At 40.6% G+C, this 17,752-nt stretch overlaps 1 protein-coding gene across 1 annotated transcript; it reads right to left on the bottom strand.

Moving 5' to 3' along the window:
- Window positions 1-6: 6 nt before the first annotated feature.
- Window positions 7-13,125, bottom strand: LOC127777177 (ABC transporter G family member 42). The gene is made up of 21 exons (XM_052303717.1): window positions 12,425-13,125; window positions 8,705-9,159; window positions 8,193-8,269; window positions 7,673-7,726; window positions 6,436-6,526; window positions 4,817-5,118; window positions 4,439-4,720; window positions 4,037-4,353; window positions 3,793-3,953; window positions 3,580-3,695; window positions 3,250-3,406; window positions 3,049-3,165; window positions 2,791-2,966; window positions 2,337-2,684; window positions 1,839-2,129; window positions 1,675-1,758; window positions 1,434-1,567; window positions 1,098-1,325; window positions 844-1,015; window positions 510-764; window positions 7-421 (listed from the first exon to the last, which is right to left on the bottom strand). Exons 1-21 carry the CDS (start codon window positions 12,850-12,852, stop codon window positions 152-154), a joined length of 4,515 nt encoding a protein of 1,504 aa, XP_052159677.1. The 5' UTR covers window positions 12,853-13,125; the 3' UTR covers window positions 7-151.
- Window positions 13,126-17,752: the final 4,627 nt, after the last annotated feature.

Consider the following 17,752-nt stretch of genomic DNA (forward strand, 5'->3'; position numbering starts at 1 on the left):
AGAAAACCTACCAGCATATTTACATGGCATATATAGACCACAAAAATGTGAGGATGAAAGAAGATATTATCTGTGGGGAAGGACAAAAGAAGATTTGGTTCAAAACCAAAAAAAAGTTTCCAACCAGATTTTGCCTGTTGTTTCAATGCCCCTATCGATGTTGGAAGTTCAACTTCTTGATGCAAATGGCATACATGAACGCGAAAAACACAGCGAAGAGCACGAGCACCGGCGCAACAACTGGCATAAATTTCCTGTGATATCCAAAATGATGAGTAACATAGTAGCTGATTGTCTGGTTGGATTGGCCAGGGACTGAGATGATTTGTTCTAGGTCTCCATACTGTGTCACTATGAGCCCATACACTGTCCATGCCAATGGGCAAAGCCAGTAGTACCAGATCCACCATTTGGGAATCCTCTGAAATAAAACATGAATAACACCATTACTTTGATCTTCCAAGAAGAATAAAAAGTTCAAAGAAACGGTTTGATCCAAGAAAACTCACTGGTCTCGGAATGAAGAATCCTGAGAATAGGTTGAACAAGGAATAGAACGCCGCGGCAAAGATGGCTGCAACCTCATGGTTTGGTGAGATTGCCACCGTCATCATACCATAGTAGGTGAAGTAGAGAAATGAGAAGTAGGAGACGAAGAAGAACCAGAAGAACTTGGCTGCTGTCCACTGGAAGCTCATCATGGCATAAACAATGAGGGTATAATATGCAGTTTGGACGAACACATAGGGTATCTCCATGACAACCTACAACAAATTATCAAGAGTTGAGCAACTCCTGGAAACAAATTATACCTTAACTGCCTTAGCTACCACCATAAGTTACCTGAGCAATGGCATAGGGCATAGCAGAGTACATCCCAGCAGCCCTCTCTCGGTAGAAAACTGTTCTCTCAATCGACACGATTGGCTGCACAGTCGCACAATTGTTGATACCGATAAACATCACTGCTGTATACATTGCTCCAATGACCATTCTAAGAGAATTGGCATTTCCCCTGATCATAAGACACCAAAAACGTCAGATACTGGAACATTAAGATTAAGGAGTCAAAGATGAAAAAGAGAGGAAGTATTTACATCTTGGTGCCGATCTTCCAAAAGATGGTGCCGAGTAGCAAGGCTGTGAACAGAGTGAAGGAAAATCTAACAAGATTGTAATCTGGGCTGCGCCAATAGGTCAGCCATTGCTTCCAGAGGCAGGCCCTAAATTGCCCTATGGTGGATTGAGAGTATTTTGTAGGAAAATGCAGATCTGATGTTCCTGGCTCTGGTTGACTTAGCTGATTCACCAATACCTTGTTTTGCCTGAAAACACGGCCCATCTATTCCATGAGAATTGACATACAACAACTAAAAACTTTAAGAAGAAAGATAAGAGTTTAAAAGTAGAAGAAAAAAAAATGTTTCGCTTACTTGTACAGGTCTGATGTCTTATAGTACTCAGCAAAGTCCATATTTAAGCGTACTTCCGCAGCAACTGAACTGACCTCAAGCATCCATGTAGCTGGATTGTACTTATCTTTGATTTTAGGCACTCCAGGAATTGCCTGGTAATATTAAGTAGCAGATTGGTTAGAAAAGTAAATTTATTCTAGTTATTCATAACACACCTTCCACTTAGCAAAAGTTAACCACCATCTGAAACTATCTGTACCTCGAAATATTCAATCATTTTCTGGGAATTACGACCCAATTGCCCAGAGTATATCACCTGCCCTCCTCTTTTCAGTAGTAGCAGCTGCACGAGAGTTCAAGCTCGAGTTACTATTTAGTTACTAAAAGGTGGAATTACTATGTAAGTAAACTATTCATAGTCACCTCATCAAAAGCCTCAAATATGTCAATGCTTGGCTGGTGAATTGTGCAAACCACTGTCCGTCCAGTGTCAACTGTGTTCCTCACTGTTCTCATAACAATGGCTGCTGCTCTTGCATCAAGACCTGAAGTCGGTTCATCCATGAAGATGATCGAGGGATTTGCAACAAGCTCCACTGCTATTGTCAATCTCTTCCTTTGCTCTGTTGAAAGCCCTGTGATTCCAGGCAGGCCAACTAACGCATCCTTCAGATTGTCGAGCTCCACTAGTTCCATAACTTCATCAACAAATTGCTGGAAACAATTGAACATGTGAGTTTGACAAATTGTGATGAAAAATCCTAGTAATCAGAAATTAACCACCCAATATTCACAAAAAATTAAAACACCTGATTGACAATAATGTTTTGTGTTAGCAACAAACAAAAGTAAATGACTTATAATACACCCTGATGATGAAAAAAGATGCAGTGTTTTGACAAGGAAAAAGACATGACTTACAATCTTGATATCATCAGTGATTTCTTGATCTCCTATTTTTTCTGGAAGGCGCAGGAAAGCAGAGTATATCAAAGACTCCCTAACTGTGACCTGAGGTGAATGGATATCGTTTTGCTCACAGTAGCCAGAAATTCTTGCAAATGTTGCTTGGTTCTTAGGATAACCAGAAATTCTCATATCTCCTTCAATGTAACCACCAGTCTTTCTTCCTGCCAAAACATCCATAAGAGTTGTCTTTCCGGCTCCACTGACTCCCATGAGTGCTGTCAGCACTGCAGGCCTAAATGATCCAGTAACGTCACGTAACAATTGGAGCCTATCATCCACCACTCCTTGCTGCTTCATTTCCTATGTATAAAACATTAATCTCAATCAAATATTACAAATTTTCGATTGAGGATACGACAGGCAACAGGACAAGATGCCAAGAGAAGTTAAGCATAGGTAAACTCACTGCAGGCATGTCGACATAGTAGTTCACATCATCAAAAGACATGGATAGAGGAGTAAATGGAAGAACCATTCCTCTTCTTGGACCAGCTTCATTGCTACCAATGGACATCAGTCGTGAAACTCCATTCGATGAACTATTGCTCAGACGAGCACTCAATCTCATCTCCCTCATTTCTTCTGAAATAATTGCCTTATTATTCCTCAGTTTTAAAAACTTCCAATTTTTTCAGATTTAATTATGACTTGAAGAGTTTCTTACTGTGATTTCCACCATTTGATTTTGTGCTGCCATTTCTTACAGTATGTCTTGCATCCCCATTGCCTTCCGCTTCCTTCGCAGTTTCTTCAGATATGACAGCTTGTGGTTTGCCCAGAGCTAACAATCAAAGAACCAGCAAATCACGTATTGGTCCAATAACTATAATCACATAAGCATTTAGATTTTAATTCAGATACTTACGATTCAGATAAACGAGTGACAGAGTGAAAAGCACATTGAAAAAGATGGTGAAACCCAGGAGCCCTGCTGCTCCAATCCAGAACCAATTTTTGTCAGTGAAGATGTTGGCACCTTCCATCAGAGCTATTCCTAGTCTTTTAGGAACGCCATTGTTATCCTGTCAAGATGCATGCAAACCTTGTCAGAAAACATATTTGCAAGGGATTTTAAGGTTCTTGAGGCGGTACTACAAGGTAAGCCTTTTCTGTTGTACCTTGTGATACTTCCTCAAGGACTGTAAAGAACCTCTATACGCAAACAAGTGAAAAGGCAGTGCTATAATGAGCTTACCAGTACAAACTTGTTCATCCACCGAGGAGAGTAGAATTCATTGACTGCTAGAGCATTATACCCGTACATCAGTGGTGAAACCCAGTAACCCCAGATCCACCATTTTGGGATGAATGCTGTTAACAGTCAAGGGCAAAGTAATATTCAATAGAGCTGCAACATTTATGTGCAGAAAAAACGTGGAGTGAAAATAATTAGATAAGTAAAAAAAACCTTTTGGCAGAAGAAATCCTCCAAGAACGAAAAATATGAGAAGGGCCAGGGCTCCTCCAGTTTGAGCAATGATCATGGATCTGCACAGACCAGCAGTTGCTCTGAAAAGGCCACCTGCCATCTGCTGGATCAAGAACACTAGCAGCAACTGCTTGAAAAATCTGTGCAGAAAGATGATAGGTAAGTGGACAGAAACCTTGCTTTCCTGAATTCATGTTTAATTCTTTTTCTGCTTTTTGTGTACCTGTCAGCCTCTGGGGCAAATCCTATAGTGTAGTATGTAACAATCACCCAGACTATAGATTCGATGATGGAAAATGGGATTCTCAGAATAACATTCGGTAGAGTGAAGATCCAAGCAGGGTAGAAGAGGAGGTCCCGGTGCTTGAAGAACACTGGCAACCTTGTGATGGTCAAAGAGAGCTCAGCGAAACCATTGAACATGTTCACAATCAGACTGAAAAGTAGTGCTCCAATGTACACAAAGCCATCATCTAAATTCCTTGTGTGCATCTGGGTCCTAAGAAACACTGTCGACGCGACAAGGGCTACAATGATGAGCTTCAAAGTTCACCGGCAGAAGGTGTCAGTCGATTGCATTGTGTATTTTGAGAAGTGGCAAGACTGAACAGGAAACTTTGCTCACCTGTATGGTCTTGAAGATGTACACAAATGAGTTGCGCTTAATGAGGAGCCACTCCTTGGCAAAGGATGCCTTGAGGAGCTCTGTTGTTGACACCGATTGCTTCGAGAAGACAAGAGCAGCCTGATGGCTACGAGTTTTATCAAATGGGACTGAGAGATGATTCTCAAGTTGGAGCCCAACATGGAACCTTTTAAATCTCTGTGCAAATTCTGAGACTGAAATGTATCTGTATGGCCTATGCTTGTCGGCCCAATACTGCTCCTGATCCTTCTTTGATGTCACCTGAAAAATTGGCAAAATAAAGCTGTTCAGGTAAATTCACATATTGAAGCTTTCAGAAACATAGATTCTAATAATTAGACAACTGCATGATGTTACCTCCTGAAGAAAGTCTGCAGTACCCTTACGCTCTGGGCAGCGGAATCCGCATGACTCAAAGAACTCAAGGACGTATTCGCGGGGTCCCTGATAAACAATCTGGCCTTCTGACAGTAGGATAATGTCATCGAATAGCTCAAAAGTCTCAGGGGCTGGTTGTAGGAGTGACATGAGGATGGTTGCCTCGCCCAAGTGCACGATTTGCTGAAGGCATTTGACAATCTGGAATGTGGTGGAGCTGTCCAATCCAGTTGATATCTCATCCATGAATAGAACCTTTGTTGGACCGACAATCATCTCACCTGCATTCCAAATGAGCAAATTTGTTCATTGTTAGCATCCTTACAATTTTCGGGGAAAAAAAGGGTCAATACCTTCAATACTTTATAGTTCATACTGATCATTTGTTGAATTGCTAGTTTTTGTGCTTTTCACTTCTTAACATATTTTTACAAGAAAAATAATTGCATTCTAGATTTTAGCCATATAATGTAATTATGCAAAAGAAATTGTACACCTTTTCTTCCAGAATATATGACATTTTGGATATGGGTTTGGTCTCTAAAATCCATCTTTGACCGATATCTTTTGTGTGAAACACTTATGAGAAATAGAAAATAATAATATAGTATGAAAATATTTTTATGTATAGTCATGTTAAAAGAAGGCAATGGTGGGGATGGGGGTGAATCTGCCTAGGGGAATATCGGGAGTGGAAACGTGCCACTGATAATTTAGATTGCAAGCACCAAACATAACACAATATCTTCATGCATTAGACTTGTTACACGTCTAGAAGCTAATACTATAATTGGAACCATGTAAAGAATTTCAAGTGTTTCTTGTTGCAAAAATGTTCTTTTTTAGGGCAGCAACAGAACTGTTCTTAAGTGAATGTATTTAATGGAAAAGAAAAGCACAGTAATCTGTTTTGAACATGTATGATTCATTTTTATCCGTAGTATTTAGCACTTAGCAATAGCTTTTCCAACCAAAATCGGTATGACAACAGGATCCAGCAAAACTTGAACCCTCCTATAATGCAATAGTCCCAAAAGTAAGTACTACTCGGTCATATCTCTCTGCCCCCATGCACTTTTGGTTCATTCTAATAGCTATCAGTATCACACTGAACCAAATAACCTACAATGCGGTACTGTCTACAGTATAGGATGCGGAATGAACAAGCTACAGCTCTTCCTCACACTCTCAGAGGATAAGAGTGGTCACTGGACAAGTGACCATCCAACAACTATGCAGTGCATTAACCATAAGATGCCTGTACAATACAGCATGCACCCCAATCAAGTGGTCATGCACTTCTTCATGTGTGGACCTCAGAGGCACACATATATCTCATGATCACCACACCTTTTTCCAGTAGGAACCACAAGATGTAGACACCGGAATTGCATTGTCTCCTACACATCATAGTCTTCTAGAAAGACTTAAAAAAAAAAATTTGCAAGTTCCTTTCAGGCCCTTCTAAGTTTAAATTTAGTTTAATTCGTACATCTGTGCCTTCTACCCCCTAAACCAGAAAGGAACAAAGGCACAGAGCAGCAGCTCCTTTCATGGGCTGAAATGAGCATGACACAATGCTGACGGAAGCAGCTTACCGGTGGTGACGCGTTTCTTCTGACCACCGGAGATCCCCCTCTGCATCTGGTCGCCGACGATCGTGTCCGCGCATATATCCAATCCCAGTATCTGCTCCCAAAAAAATTCAGTCAAAAAGAAATAATTTTCACCAGCTCCAGTTGCTACTTGCAACCGTCGGGATCAAGACAGTTTAAATTAACATGACTAATTCCTGCTAACCCCATGTCAAGCATGGGCTTAATGCCCCTGAAAGCTACTGTCACCTGCCCCCCCCCCCCCCCCCCAAAAAAAAAAAAAAAAAAAACACACACACACACATTTCAAACTTTACCTACCATCCATCCTGCCCAATGTAATTATGTTACTACGTGGCCAGTGCTCGGAAACTCGCAGTAAAGCTGATAAGAAGCAGAAGCTTTGGCTGGGCATATCAACAAACATGTGGTGGGCATCATCACCACGGGTGCGCGCCATTTCCACCAGGCCAAGTGGGTGCACCAACCCCCCAATCCCCCCCCCCAAAGCTACAAGGATGCCCCACCAAGAACTCAATTCGAGCTCCATCTCCCAATTAGCAGTAGGTGAGGAGGAGGGAGGAAGAAGAAGAGGGAAGAAAGAACCATCCTTTGTGGTCAAGACACAAGAGAGTCAGCAAACAAACCCACTCCCTCCTGCCTGCTGCTGCTGCTGCTGCTACTAATCAGTAGGAGAAGTATGTGCCCAAGAATCATAGTAGTGGACTTGGTGGTTGATTGGATCCTTGAAAAAAAAAAGAAAAAAAATTCCCCTTTTCCCATTTGGTGTGCAGTGTTCACCAACCTGGGTCATGGTTAGTACTAGTTGTTTGCTTGTGGACAAATGTGCAACCAAGTCCTATATGATTTGCCCATGATTGATTGGAATTGAGATGGTTTGTCCCTTGTGTTTTCCAATGTCAAGACTGAATCTTTCTTTCTTTTTTTTTGCCGGTTTGATGACATAATGGTGAGGAAATCTTGCGCTAATCGCTTGTTAATCCATGTGTGAATGATGTTGCTGTCAGCTTAATTTTGTAGTGTTTCTCCCTTGTGCTTTCTCTATCAAGGCTGAACCATTTTTTTTTATTGGAGAACATAATGATGAGGAAATCTTGTGCTAAATTGTTTGTTGTTAAATCATATTATGTCAATGATGTTACTATCAGCTTAATTTGGAGTATTATGGAAGCGAAAAATAATAATAGCAAATTCAACAAAGTCGTGAAAAGCTCATTACTCTGAGGGTGTAATCTGTCTGAAGGCTGCTCTCGACTCCTTCCATCGAAGTAGCCTGCAAGGAGGAATTAATCATTCGTCACGTAAACAAATCAAAATTAATTATCTTCGAAACAAAGCATAGTTTTTCCTCTCTTTTTTTCGATTGAAACAAAGAATAATCAGCAACTACTATCACCACTATTAACACCCCATGTGGTACACGTACGTCTAACCGATTGTGAGATGTCGTTTTCGCAAAGATCGTGTTTGTCATTAACCCTGCTCGAATCTCATTTTCATAATTTCATGTCCTTTACGAAGGTACAAATTGCACGGAAAATATATAGTTAGATTCCTGTGGAAATTTCCAGTGACCATTGTATATAATAATACAAGGACCATCTGATTTAGACCCTGCAAACTAAAGTGAGTGTACTTGTACCATGTGCGGCTTTAATTAAGCTGCTAATCGAAATAGTAGTAATTAATCACTCATTATCAACAAAAAAATTAATCACTCCAGTTAATTAATTAATTACCTTCATGAAGAGGTCGACCTCGGGCTCCGGCCGGATGCCGGCCTCCTTCTCCCTCCTCGCCAGCTCTGTCAGAAGATCTGCACGGGTCCATTTCCCATCCAACGGTCAGGATTGATCGATCGAATTAATCTTGAAAAATTAATTAATTATGGGACAATTGTTAGGTATAAATATAGTATTAATTGTAATTTGGTTACATTATAGCTACAGTACAATTTATATATAACTTTCAATAAAAATCCCGCGGTGACACGCTATTTTCATGAAACGGAGGTCGTGAGACTGAATCTCCTCACCCATGTGCGCGTTATTTTTTTTCCCCTTTCTAACTTGCATGAATCTTAAGATAAATCCAACGGTTTAAAATTATTTAAAAATTAAATTATTGTTAAATGTAAGTTATAATATAATTACACTCAACAATAAAAAAATTATCGATAAACGTACAACAAAATTATTAATAGATCGTTCATCATCATCATCATCATGAGGGTGCGAGTAATTGCACGTACCGTACTTGGTGCCGACGCCCTGGCACCTGGCCGAGAAGTCGAGCGTCTCCTTGACGGTCATCTCGCCGACGTGCACGTCCGTCTGGCTGATGTACGCCGCCGTCTTCTGCGCCACGAACTCCTCCAGCTCGAACCCGTTGTACGTCACCTCGCCGCCGCGCCGGAGCGACGGGTCCAGCTTCCCCGCGAGGGCCAGGAGGAGGGTCGTCTTCCCCGACGACGGCGGGCCCAACAGCAGCGTCATCCGGGAGGGCCGGACGGCGCCGGAGACCCCCCTGAGGATGGTCAGCGTCGCCTGCCGCCCCGGCCGGACGCCGACGAGCCCCAGCGCCGCCTCCGCGATGTTGCGCGCCGTGTTCAGCAGCGTCGGCAGCGCGCGGCTGCCCACGTGGCACCTCGCCTGCACCATCAGCTCCTCGAACCGCACCTCCACCGTCGGCAGCTCGATGCCCACCCTGCACGCACCAATTTTTTTCTCACATTTTTCTTAACAATAAGGGAATGTTTTTTTTTAAAAAAAACACTCATGAGTTACTTGAAGTTTGGCATTTCACCCTATAAAGTCAATTTGTTGTAAATGCTTACTCCTACTTAATTTTCGTTAAAAAAATCACCTTAACATGCACGTGCTTAATTGAGTTACCATGTTTTTATAAATTATGAACCATCAATATAGTCTTTACCAAAACTAAATACTTTAAGATCATTATAGTCACTTTTTTTTCAAAATGAAAAAAAATAACTAGAGCTGAAATATTGCCGTGTTAGGTTCCTCCGTATCCATGAAAAATTTAATGAAATATAAAGTCAATTTGTTGTAAATGCTTACTCTACTTAATTTCTGTTAAAAAATCACCATAATATGCACGTGCTTAATTGAGTTAACATGTTTTTATAAATTATGAGTCGTTAATATGTTTTTTTTTTACCAAAACTAAGAGTATAGCTAGTCACTTTCCTCACCATCGTACTTCTATACGTTAAAAAAAAAACCACACTAGCCAAAGACAAGTGTTTTTAGTAAAAAAATGGACCCACTAAAAAATGGGATATATAGAAAAACTCAACCCTATAAATCTCCAAATCCTATTACAGCACATAGGCATGATAAATCTCTAACGTTGCTATAGTCTCTGGAAGGGTATCCACGTATATATGTATTAAATAACTGTTTTTCATATTTTAGTATATTTACCACCGAAGTTTAGTCCAAATCATTGTCCTCTACCTAAAAAGTAGTTTAGGTCAATAAAATAATATTTTTATCTGATTGGTCAACGGAGATATGTCACTGGCTAAACGGAAATGGTTGGTGTGTGTTACGGTTAATGCTACCATGATTGGCATTGACTCATTCCATTTGGAGCACGTAAGGGGATCAGTTGCAATGTTAGTTTGGGTGTCAACTTTAGTTTCAGCAAACCTACTGCCAGGGACCAGCGACAGGAAGATTGTGTTCATTTGGAAGTGCATAAAAAGGAGGATCATACACATATGTGAAAGCTAGTTGCTCTCCTACCCCACATAAAATGGCACTTTTGGTCAAGAAATTAAAATTATATTACTCAATCTAACTGCTTGTACAGTGCCATCGTATCTGTAACTGATAAACTAAGAATGTGTGCTAAAACTGAAATTAATACATACTTTCTTCGTTGCACAATTTAAGACTTTTAGCATTGTCCACATTTATATAGATGCTAATGAATCTATATATCTATATGAATATAAATATGTGTAATGCTAGAAAGTTTTACATTGTAAAACGGAAGAAGTATGTGTAACCAGTAAATATTAAAAGGCATGTAATAACTAATTAACTACCAGTGATACTAATATGCACACACATCACCGGGCTATCTATTTGTCAACTGACTGATTTTTTTCTCTCCTCATGATCTATTGAATTCCTTTTTCAACTACTGAATTAATATCCAACAACTAACATGAATATGCCTTTTTTTTTCTTTCCTCGTGGAAGTAAAAGTGTAAAGCAAGCAATTTCAAACTTCAACCTAAAAATTTGTACTTTGATATGCACGGTTGCCAATATGAAAGTCAAAAGTATACTAAAGTTAGCCACAAATTGTATATAGGTTCATTAATTTGGGAAATAATAATCAAATCAAAGTTACAATGAGTTCATATTAAGTTTGCAGCTTTCTTATTTGTGCAAGAAAAATCAGGCGAATAATAATAGCAAAAGTAAAATAAAAAAATCAATTTGATTTAAGTGAACCTACTAGTGTTCCAAAAGGAGCTATGCACCCATCATGTTGGAGGCCGAAAACAGAGTCACAAAAAAGGGAATTGGGAAAGGAAAAAGAGGGCACACACTGGTGCTGATATCATGCACACGTCAGCTGACTTCATTAACCATAATATCCAGCACATGCTGTTTTTCTTCTTCATCATATAATTTCTCATCTTTTCATGATTTTGTTTTGCAGGCAGAAACAGAAACCAAACATGTTGATTATTAAGAAAGACATGAAAATTAATAATTGAAAAAGGTAGTAGGATCATCATCTGCTGCTGCCCAGCTGCTCCTGCGCCCTTACATTCCATCAAATCAATCAATCGCTCTCTGCTTCTTGGTGTATTGCCTCCTAAATTAGCTTACTCCTACTCCTAGTAGCTACTCTCTCAAGTCCCAACCACAATTATGTATGCATTTATTCCTAATACGATGTAATTAGACCGTTTAATGGAGCTATCCCAACTAACCCTCTCAGCATCTGTGAGTCGCAAAGTGCAAGAAAAAGCAGTAGTCTGAATTGAAGATTATATTCGTCTTGCTGCATCAGAAAAATTAAAGATAAAACAAAAGGAGGCGCCGGCCGGCCGGCTAGTTGTCTGGCTGAAATTGAATATGTTCTTTTTCTTCGAGATTTTGGGTGTTCAAATGTATCTTTCCAAACGCATGCCTATATATCTTGGCTTGCAATATGGTGAAGATATGGTTGGCTCAATTTCGGCCATAGAAAAAGGGTGCAAAGCTTTTGTGTGGAAGAAAAGCCAACTACCTGTATAAATCATGCAACAACCCATGTGTACTTGTATAGCTACGTATCATAACTTTATACCTACATGCGTATTTGTCCTAAAAATATACGTTTAATTGGTACTTCCTCTTATGTAGATTGTAGAAGATGGATTAATTAATTTTTCTATTATTAAAAAGTAAACCCTTTTTGTCCCCTCGAGCTGAGCTGCCTTGGACTCGGACCATCATTGTTTGACTAGTAGTCAAGAAAAATTCACTTCAAAGCTGCACAAGCTGTACTCCTATGTAATAGAGTATTACCTCTGTTTTTTAATATAGACGTTGTTGATTACATATATTTTTTAAATAAAACGAACTGCTAAACGTATTTTAAAAGATAAACGACGTCATATATTAAAAAAAGAGTAATTTCTTTTTCATATTTCAAAGATTTTTCTTTTTGCAAAATCAATTAAGTAGCTAGCTTAATTAGGTTTGAGATTGTACCCCTCCGTACTATAAAAAGCTAACATAATATACTGCATGTGATATATTTTAATACGTTATATTAAAATGTATTATATCTAGTTATAGATTCGTTTTTCGTGAAACGGGAGAGTACCTTAGAGCAGCATGCATGATGCATGTATGGATGATATGAGATTATCAGATTAATTAATCCGTTGGAGATGATTAATTAATTACTACATATGCGTTAATAATAATTAGCGTACCTGTCGATCCGGTTGCGTAGCTTCTGGAGGAATCGCTGGTTGTCCTCCTCGGCGACGCGGAAGACGCGCTCGATGAACTCCTGCCTCTCGCCGACGCCGAGCCGCCGGACGTCCACCTCCTTGTACTGCTGCTTGCCTGCTCCGGCGGCGGCGGCGGCGGCCTCTTCTTCGGCGGAGGAGAGGATGGCGGTGCGCATGCGGCTGTAGGTGGGGAGGCGCTCGATGGCGGCCCACCGGAGCGCCTCCTCGTCGTCGTCGGCGGTGCCGCCGCGGCCGCTCCTCCTCCTCCCCCTGCTGCCCCCGCCGCCGCCGGAGTTCTGCGGCATGAAGGCCTCGTCGACGCCCCACGCCTCCATCCCCATCCCCCTCCCGATGCTCCGGCTCATCCGCCTCCCCGACTCCCACACCTTCTCCATCGCGCTCTCCATATCTCTCTCTCTCTCAGTTTCGCCGCCGCGCCGCGCCGCGCCGGCGAGCTGATGACGAGAAGCTGTAGCTAGGTGAGAGTGAGACGAAGCGCGCGTGTCATGTGGTAGTGATGGCGCCGGCGAGCGGCGGCGGCGGCGGCGGCCGGGGCGGCGCGGGGGTGGGAGTGGTGGAGAGAGTGGAAGAGGCGAGGCGAGGCGCGCGCTTTTTATCAACTCGCGCGCGGGCGCGGGTGGTTTTCTCTACGTGGGGTTTTTTTTTTCTTTTTCTTTTTTGGGGTTTATGAAATGAGAAAGAGAGGCGGGGTGAGGTGGATATATGGCGTGGGTTGGTGGTGTGGTGGCGGGCGCGTGCGGGGTGGGTGGGTGGGGGACTAGGAAGAGGTGAAAAAACGTCGGAATCGATAGGGAACGGTTTGTTTGAATTTGTGCGAAAAATGTCCGAAATCATAGGAAATCGCGTTTGACTCTGCACGAGGGATGTGGGAATTTAAATTAGATGCACGAATTTTCTTCTTAAAAGTTTGACGTATGTGATTATAATATAATCGTGATATAATTACACTATAACTATAACTAACATGTAATTATAATATAACATGTATAAACTTTCAAAATTGCTCTGTATCATACTATTTTCGTGAAATATAGGTCGTGGGATCGAATCCTCTCGATTACATATGCGTGCACTGTGATTTTTTTCCTTCCCACTTATACGAATCTTGAAACAAATATAACATTTCAAAATTATATAAAATTTATATATAAGTTACATTATAGTTATATGCAGGTTACAATATAATTATATTATAATTACATTTGTCAAATTTTAGAAGAAAGATTGTCTATAAATATATAGCAAAATTGCAGATTAAATTGTCTCACTTGCTTCGTAAACTATTACTTTTTTTCCTTGAAACAGGGCAGACAGAAACGGTATACCTCAAAACAAATATGATATCGGAATGTTGCAAAAAGACATATTATTAAGAGGGGAAACACGGCAATTTCGAATGTTGAAAAAATAAATAAGAAACATAGCAATATTGACTAGAAGTAGTAAATCATGTCATGTGTGAAAACTTGAAACACGGCAAAGTGTTAGAAGTTGATAAAATATAATTATGATATGAAAATGATGATAGAAACGATATTTTATCCTGAGCCCCGAAACACAAATATCCCGGCTAGATTAAGAACTGATACTTAAAAATACTTTAATACATGTTCTAAAAGTCCAAGTCTTTATAAATATCTTCAATCCCGGTTGATATTAGTAACCGGTACTTAAAAATTGGTAACATCAATCAAAACTCATGATCTTTACTCCTAGTTGGAGATGCATTTTTAGTACCGGTTGGTAACACCGACGACCCATACTAAAGATATTTTTAAGTACCGGTTGATGTTATCAACCATTATTAAAGATGCCTTTAGGATTAGTTAAAAAGAAAGCATTTCTATTCAAGTCAGATGTGTTTAGTATGTGAGATGGACAGATGGTAAAGCACGTGAGAGCTGAGATGAGAGATCTTAAGTATGAATCTCATATCCCACATATTTTTTAGACTTAGTATACATCTTTTGACTTTAGTACCAGTTAAGATTGAGATCTTTAGTCTTGATTTACTAAAGGGAGGTTTTGACCGGTATTCGTTTCTTCCCCAGTGGACTTAGGTCGAGCCTTCAGATACTTCGCTGCTTATAGCCCCTACCATCAAACCGCTCGTCACATAGCGACTCTATTTTTTGTTTCATACTAGTAATCGTGCACGTGCAATGCACGTTATGTTAAAATTATTGGTCCAATTCTATTAATAATTGAAAAACAATAAATTTATTCTAAACCACTGATGTTAACACGAAACTTAAGTGACAAATAAGCAAGAGCCATATGTGGTCCCTTTTGTTATCCACTGCCATTTCAAACAAAATAAATAAAAATACTAAAGCTTCACTTCTCACTACATTTATAACAAAGTTTTACATGTGCCATCACAAGTTAAACTTTTGCAACTAATTTGGTCTAAAATAAGCAACTATAGGACCATACTCTCACCGTAATAATATGCAACCTGGAGATTAAAAACAATAATCCAATTAAGCTGATCAACATGTCAGACTGTCACTTCTGTCCAGGGATGAATGCCTCAATACTATACAATCAATCACCCCCCGTTTTGCATCTGATATAAGGATAAGCAAAACATTATGGCCTTGATCGGCAGCGATGGCTGCTGCCACAGCTGCCCTATAAGGTGTAAATACCATGTGAAAGAAGACATGCGTAGCACTCTCATGTCACTTGGCCATATAAAGTTTTCAACTCCACAATTATATACCCTCCTCTCCTCAACATACCTGAGCACTGCAGAGGTGCACATGAATCCATTTAGATTATATATAGAGAAACAAACCCTCTTCTAATCAAGCGAATTTGAAGAGAAAATGTATAATATATGCATACATTCCTTCAATGTCCAAACTGAAAATTAAGAATCAACGGTATCAGCCATAGTGTCAGCCATGGAAAAGAACTGAGTTAGATCACAATATCTTACTGATGAAACTAAATATATTGAAGCCAATTTTCTATCAACCACTAAGTGCATGCACAATTGAGTTGTTTATATATTCATATAATACAAAATTGTAAAGTGCTAGCCCGAAGAAGTACATCTCGACGTGTCAGACACCTATGTTTAACTGCATGTCCATGCATGAAAGTCAAGACACTGCAGTAGAAAGTGATGTTTCTACCCTCACGGAGTGACAGTAAAATCAAATGCAAATGTTACAAGTATAATACCAAAATAAATACTGATCTGTTCATTTTGAAAGCAACAAACTATTAGACTGAAGCACATGTATTCACGGTAAGAAAAAAACTAATGACTAAGAGGTCAACTTGGTTCACAGGAGAAAAAAATATGCTTAGAGCTCCGACTGAGACACGAAGGAGTACCTAAAAAATATGCATCATGAGCTTAGGACTTAGAGCCTCTTTGCTTCTTTGGTTCGTCCTAACTACTGAAGCCAAGCCAACACATGGATGTCAGTCATGTCACTGCATTCACATTGCCATCTACCAACTCCCAAGAAACTTGCTTCATTCTCATCCACCAAGGAATCAACCTATAGGAGCAGAACCTCTTATGTCACCTGAAAAGAAAAATGGAACGTTCAAGAGTCAATTATTCAAGCTACTACTGATCAAGGGATCACAACCGGCGAGCATGTATATCCATCTGAACCATGTTGCAGTGTTTTTGTTATACATAATGTAACTGCAGAACACATGCAAGAATATGACCCCAATGATCCATAATTGTATCTTCTTGGCTGTTCCACTGAACAATACTGAATTCATCCATAATTATATCTTCTTGGCTGTTCCACTGAACAATACTGAATTCATTATATGGAAGTCCTGAAAAAAAGAAGGAAACATGATGATTGGATCTCTTGAGAAAATGACAGTATGATTTATGCTCATAACAGGCATCATCTATGAAAAATATATAATTTAGCATAGTCGTGACACAACGCAGCATGAATTCTAATTGCGCTGGACCTCATTCTTAGTAACATATAAATTAAGCAGAAAATCACTAGACAATGGGCCATACCTTATCACCAGAAGTCATACCTCGGTAAAACAAATATCATTATGTTGAGACTTGAGACGATCATCACCCAAGGAATTAACATTTATCATTTTGCACAGCTGTAAACTAAATCCTAGCAATATCTTAGCAGGCATTCTGATATAGGAGGCTCAACAGGACTTGGGCCAAACCTCTGTCGCTGATGTTGTTGTCCATGCAGCCATCCCCACCCTCTCCCCTCCTCAACTGCTCCCCTCTCCGGTGTCATTATCGAGGCCAAGATTGGCGGTGGTGCTGGTGGCTAGATCTGGACCCTCCGCCTTTGCATGGCTTGGTCCGGTGCCTCAGATTCAGTGCTGCCGTGGCCGGTTAGGGAGGAAGAAGAGAGCTCACATCAAAGGCACATAAGGGAGGAGGAGGAGAGGATATATCAGCACCGGCAGCAGCAGGAGGATGTGATGGATCTGCGATGCGGGTGAGGAGGCCTCGATGTGAGATGCGGGTGAGGAGACCTCGATGTGCGATGCGGGCGAGGAAGCGATTGAGGGGAGCGATCTAGCCCCCGCCCCTCGATGTGCGATGCGGGTGAGGAGGCGATTGAGGGATGGCTCCCGTTGATGTGAGCTGCACATCGATTGCAGGGAGAGAAACAGGCGTGGATAGCGCAGCGGATATCGTAGGATGCAGATGGCGCACGACGGCGGAGGCGATGAAGGCGCGTGTTAGGTTGGTGGGGATGGGGATTGGAAGGGACACAGCTGCCCACTTTTATCTTTAGCCGTTGGATGAATCTTAGATTTAACCTATGGATTTCACCCGTTGGATTTGATTTGGCCTGTTGGATTGTAAGGAGTGAACTCCTCCTTTTTATATTAGTATAAATGTTGGATTTTCTTTCACTCTGCGTATCTCTTTCCTAACCAACGTCCAGACCAATTCCAATGGATCTCTTCCCATGTTCTGTCTTCTAGCACCCCATGCCTCCAATAGTACAATGCCACCTCTCTGCACCACCACAAACTGAGCAGTAATAGCACACTAAACATTGAGATGTTGTGTGTTACTCCTTAGCAGCATATAGCTAAAAATTCATCCGACCATCTATTAACATCCTGACATCTGTTAACATCCTGACCAAGAGGGTCCCTACTTAAATCGTGCAACTTTTTTAAGCAACTTTCGTATAGAAACTTTTTGCAAAAAATGCATCGTTTAGTAGTTTAAAAAGCGTGCGCGTGGAAAACGAGCGAGTGAGGTTGGGAACAGGATGTTATGCCTTGTCTAATGTGGTGCAC

The sequence above is a fragment of the Oryza glaberrima genome, chromosome 6, assembly GCF_000147395.1.
Source record: "Oryza glaberrima chromosome 6, OglaRS2, whole genome shotgun sequence".
NCBI classification, from domain to species: domain Eukaryota; kingdom Viridiplantae; phylum Streptophyta; class Magnoliopsida; order Poales; family Poaceae; genus Oryza; species Oryza glaberrima.

What these genes read in the sequence shown, in the direction of transcription:
- LOC127777177 (XM_052303717.1), bottom strand. Translation starts at nt 12,852, where the DNA reads ATGGAGAGCGCGATGGAGAAGGTGTGGGAGTCGGGGAGGCGGATGAGC. An exon ending in AGACAGATTACACCCTCAGA is followed by an intron (nt 6,527 to 7,672) that starts GTAATGAGCTTT and finishes TTTTGGGAGCAG; the next exon opens with ATACTGGGATTGGATATATG. An exon ending in TTTGCCCCAGAGGCTGACAG is followed by an intron (nt 3,954 to 4,036) that starts GTACACAAAAAG and finishes CTTTCTGCACAG; the next exon opens with ATTTTTCAAGCAGTTGCTGC.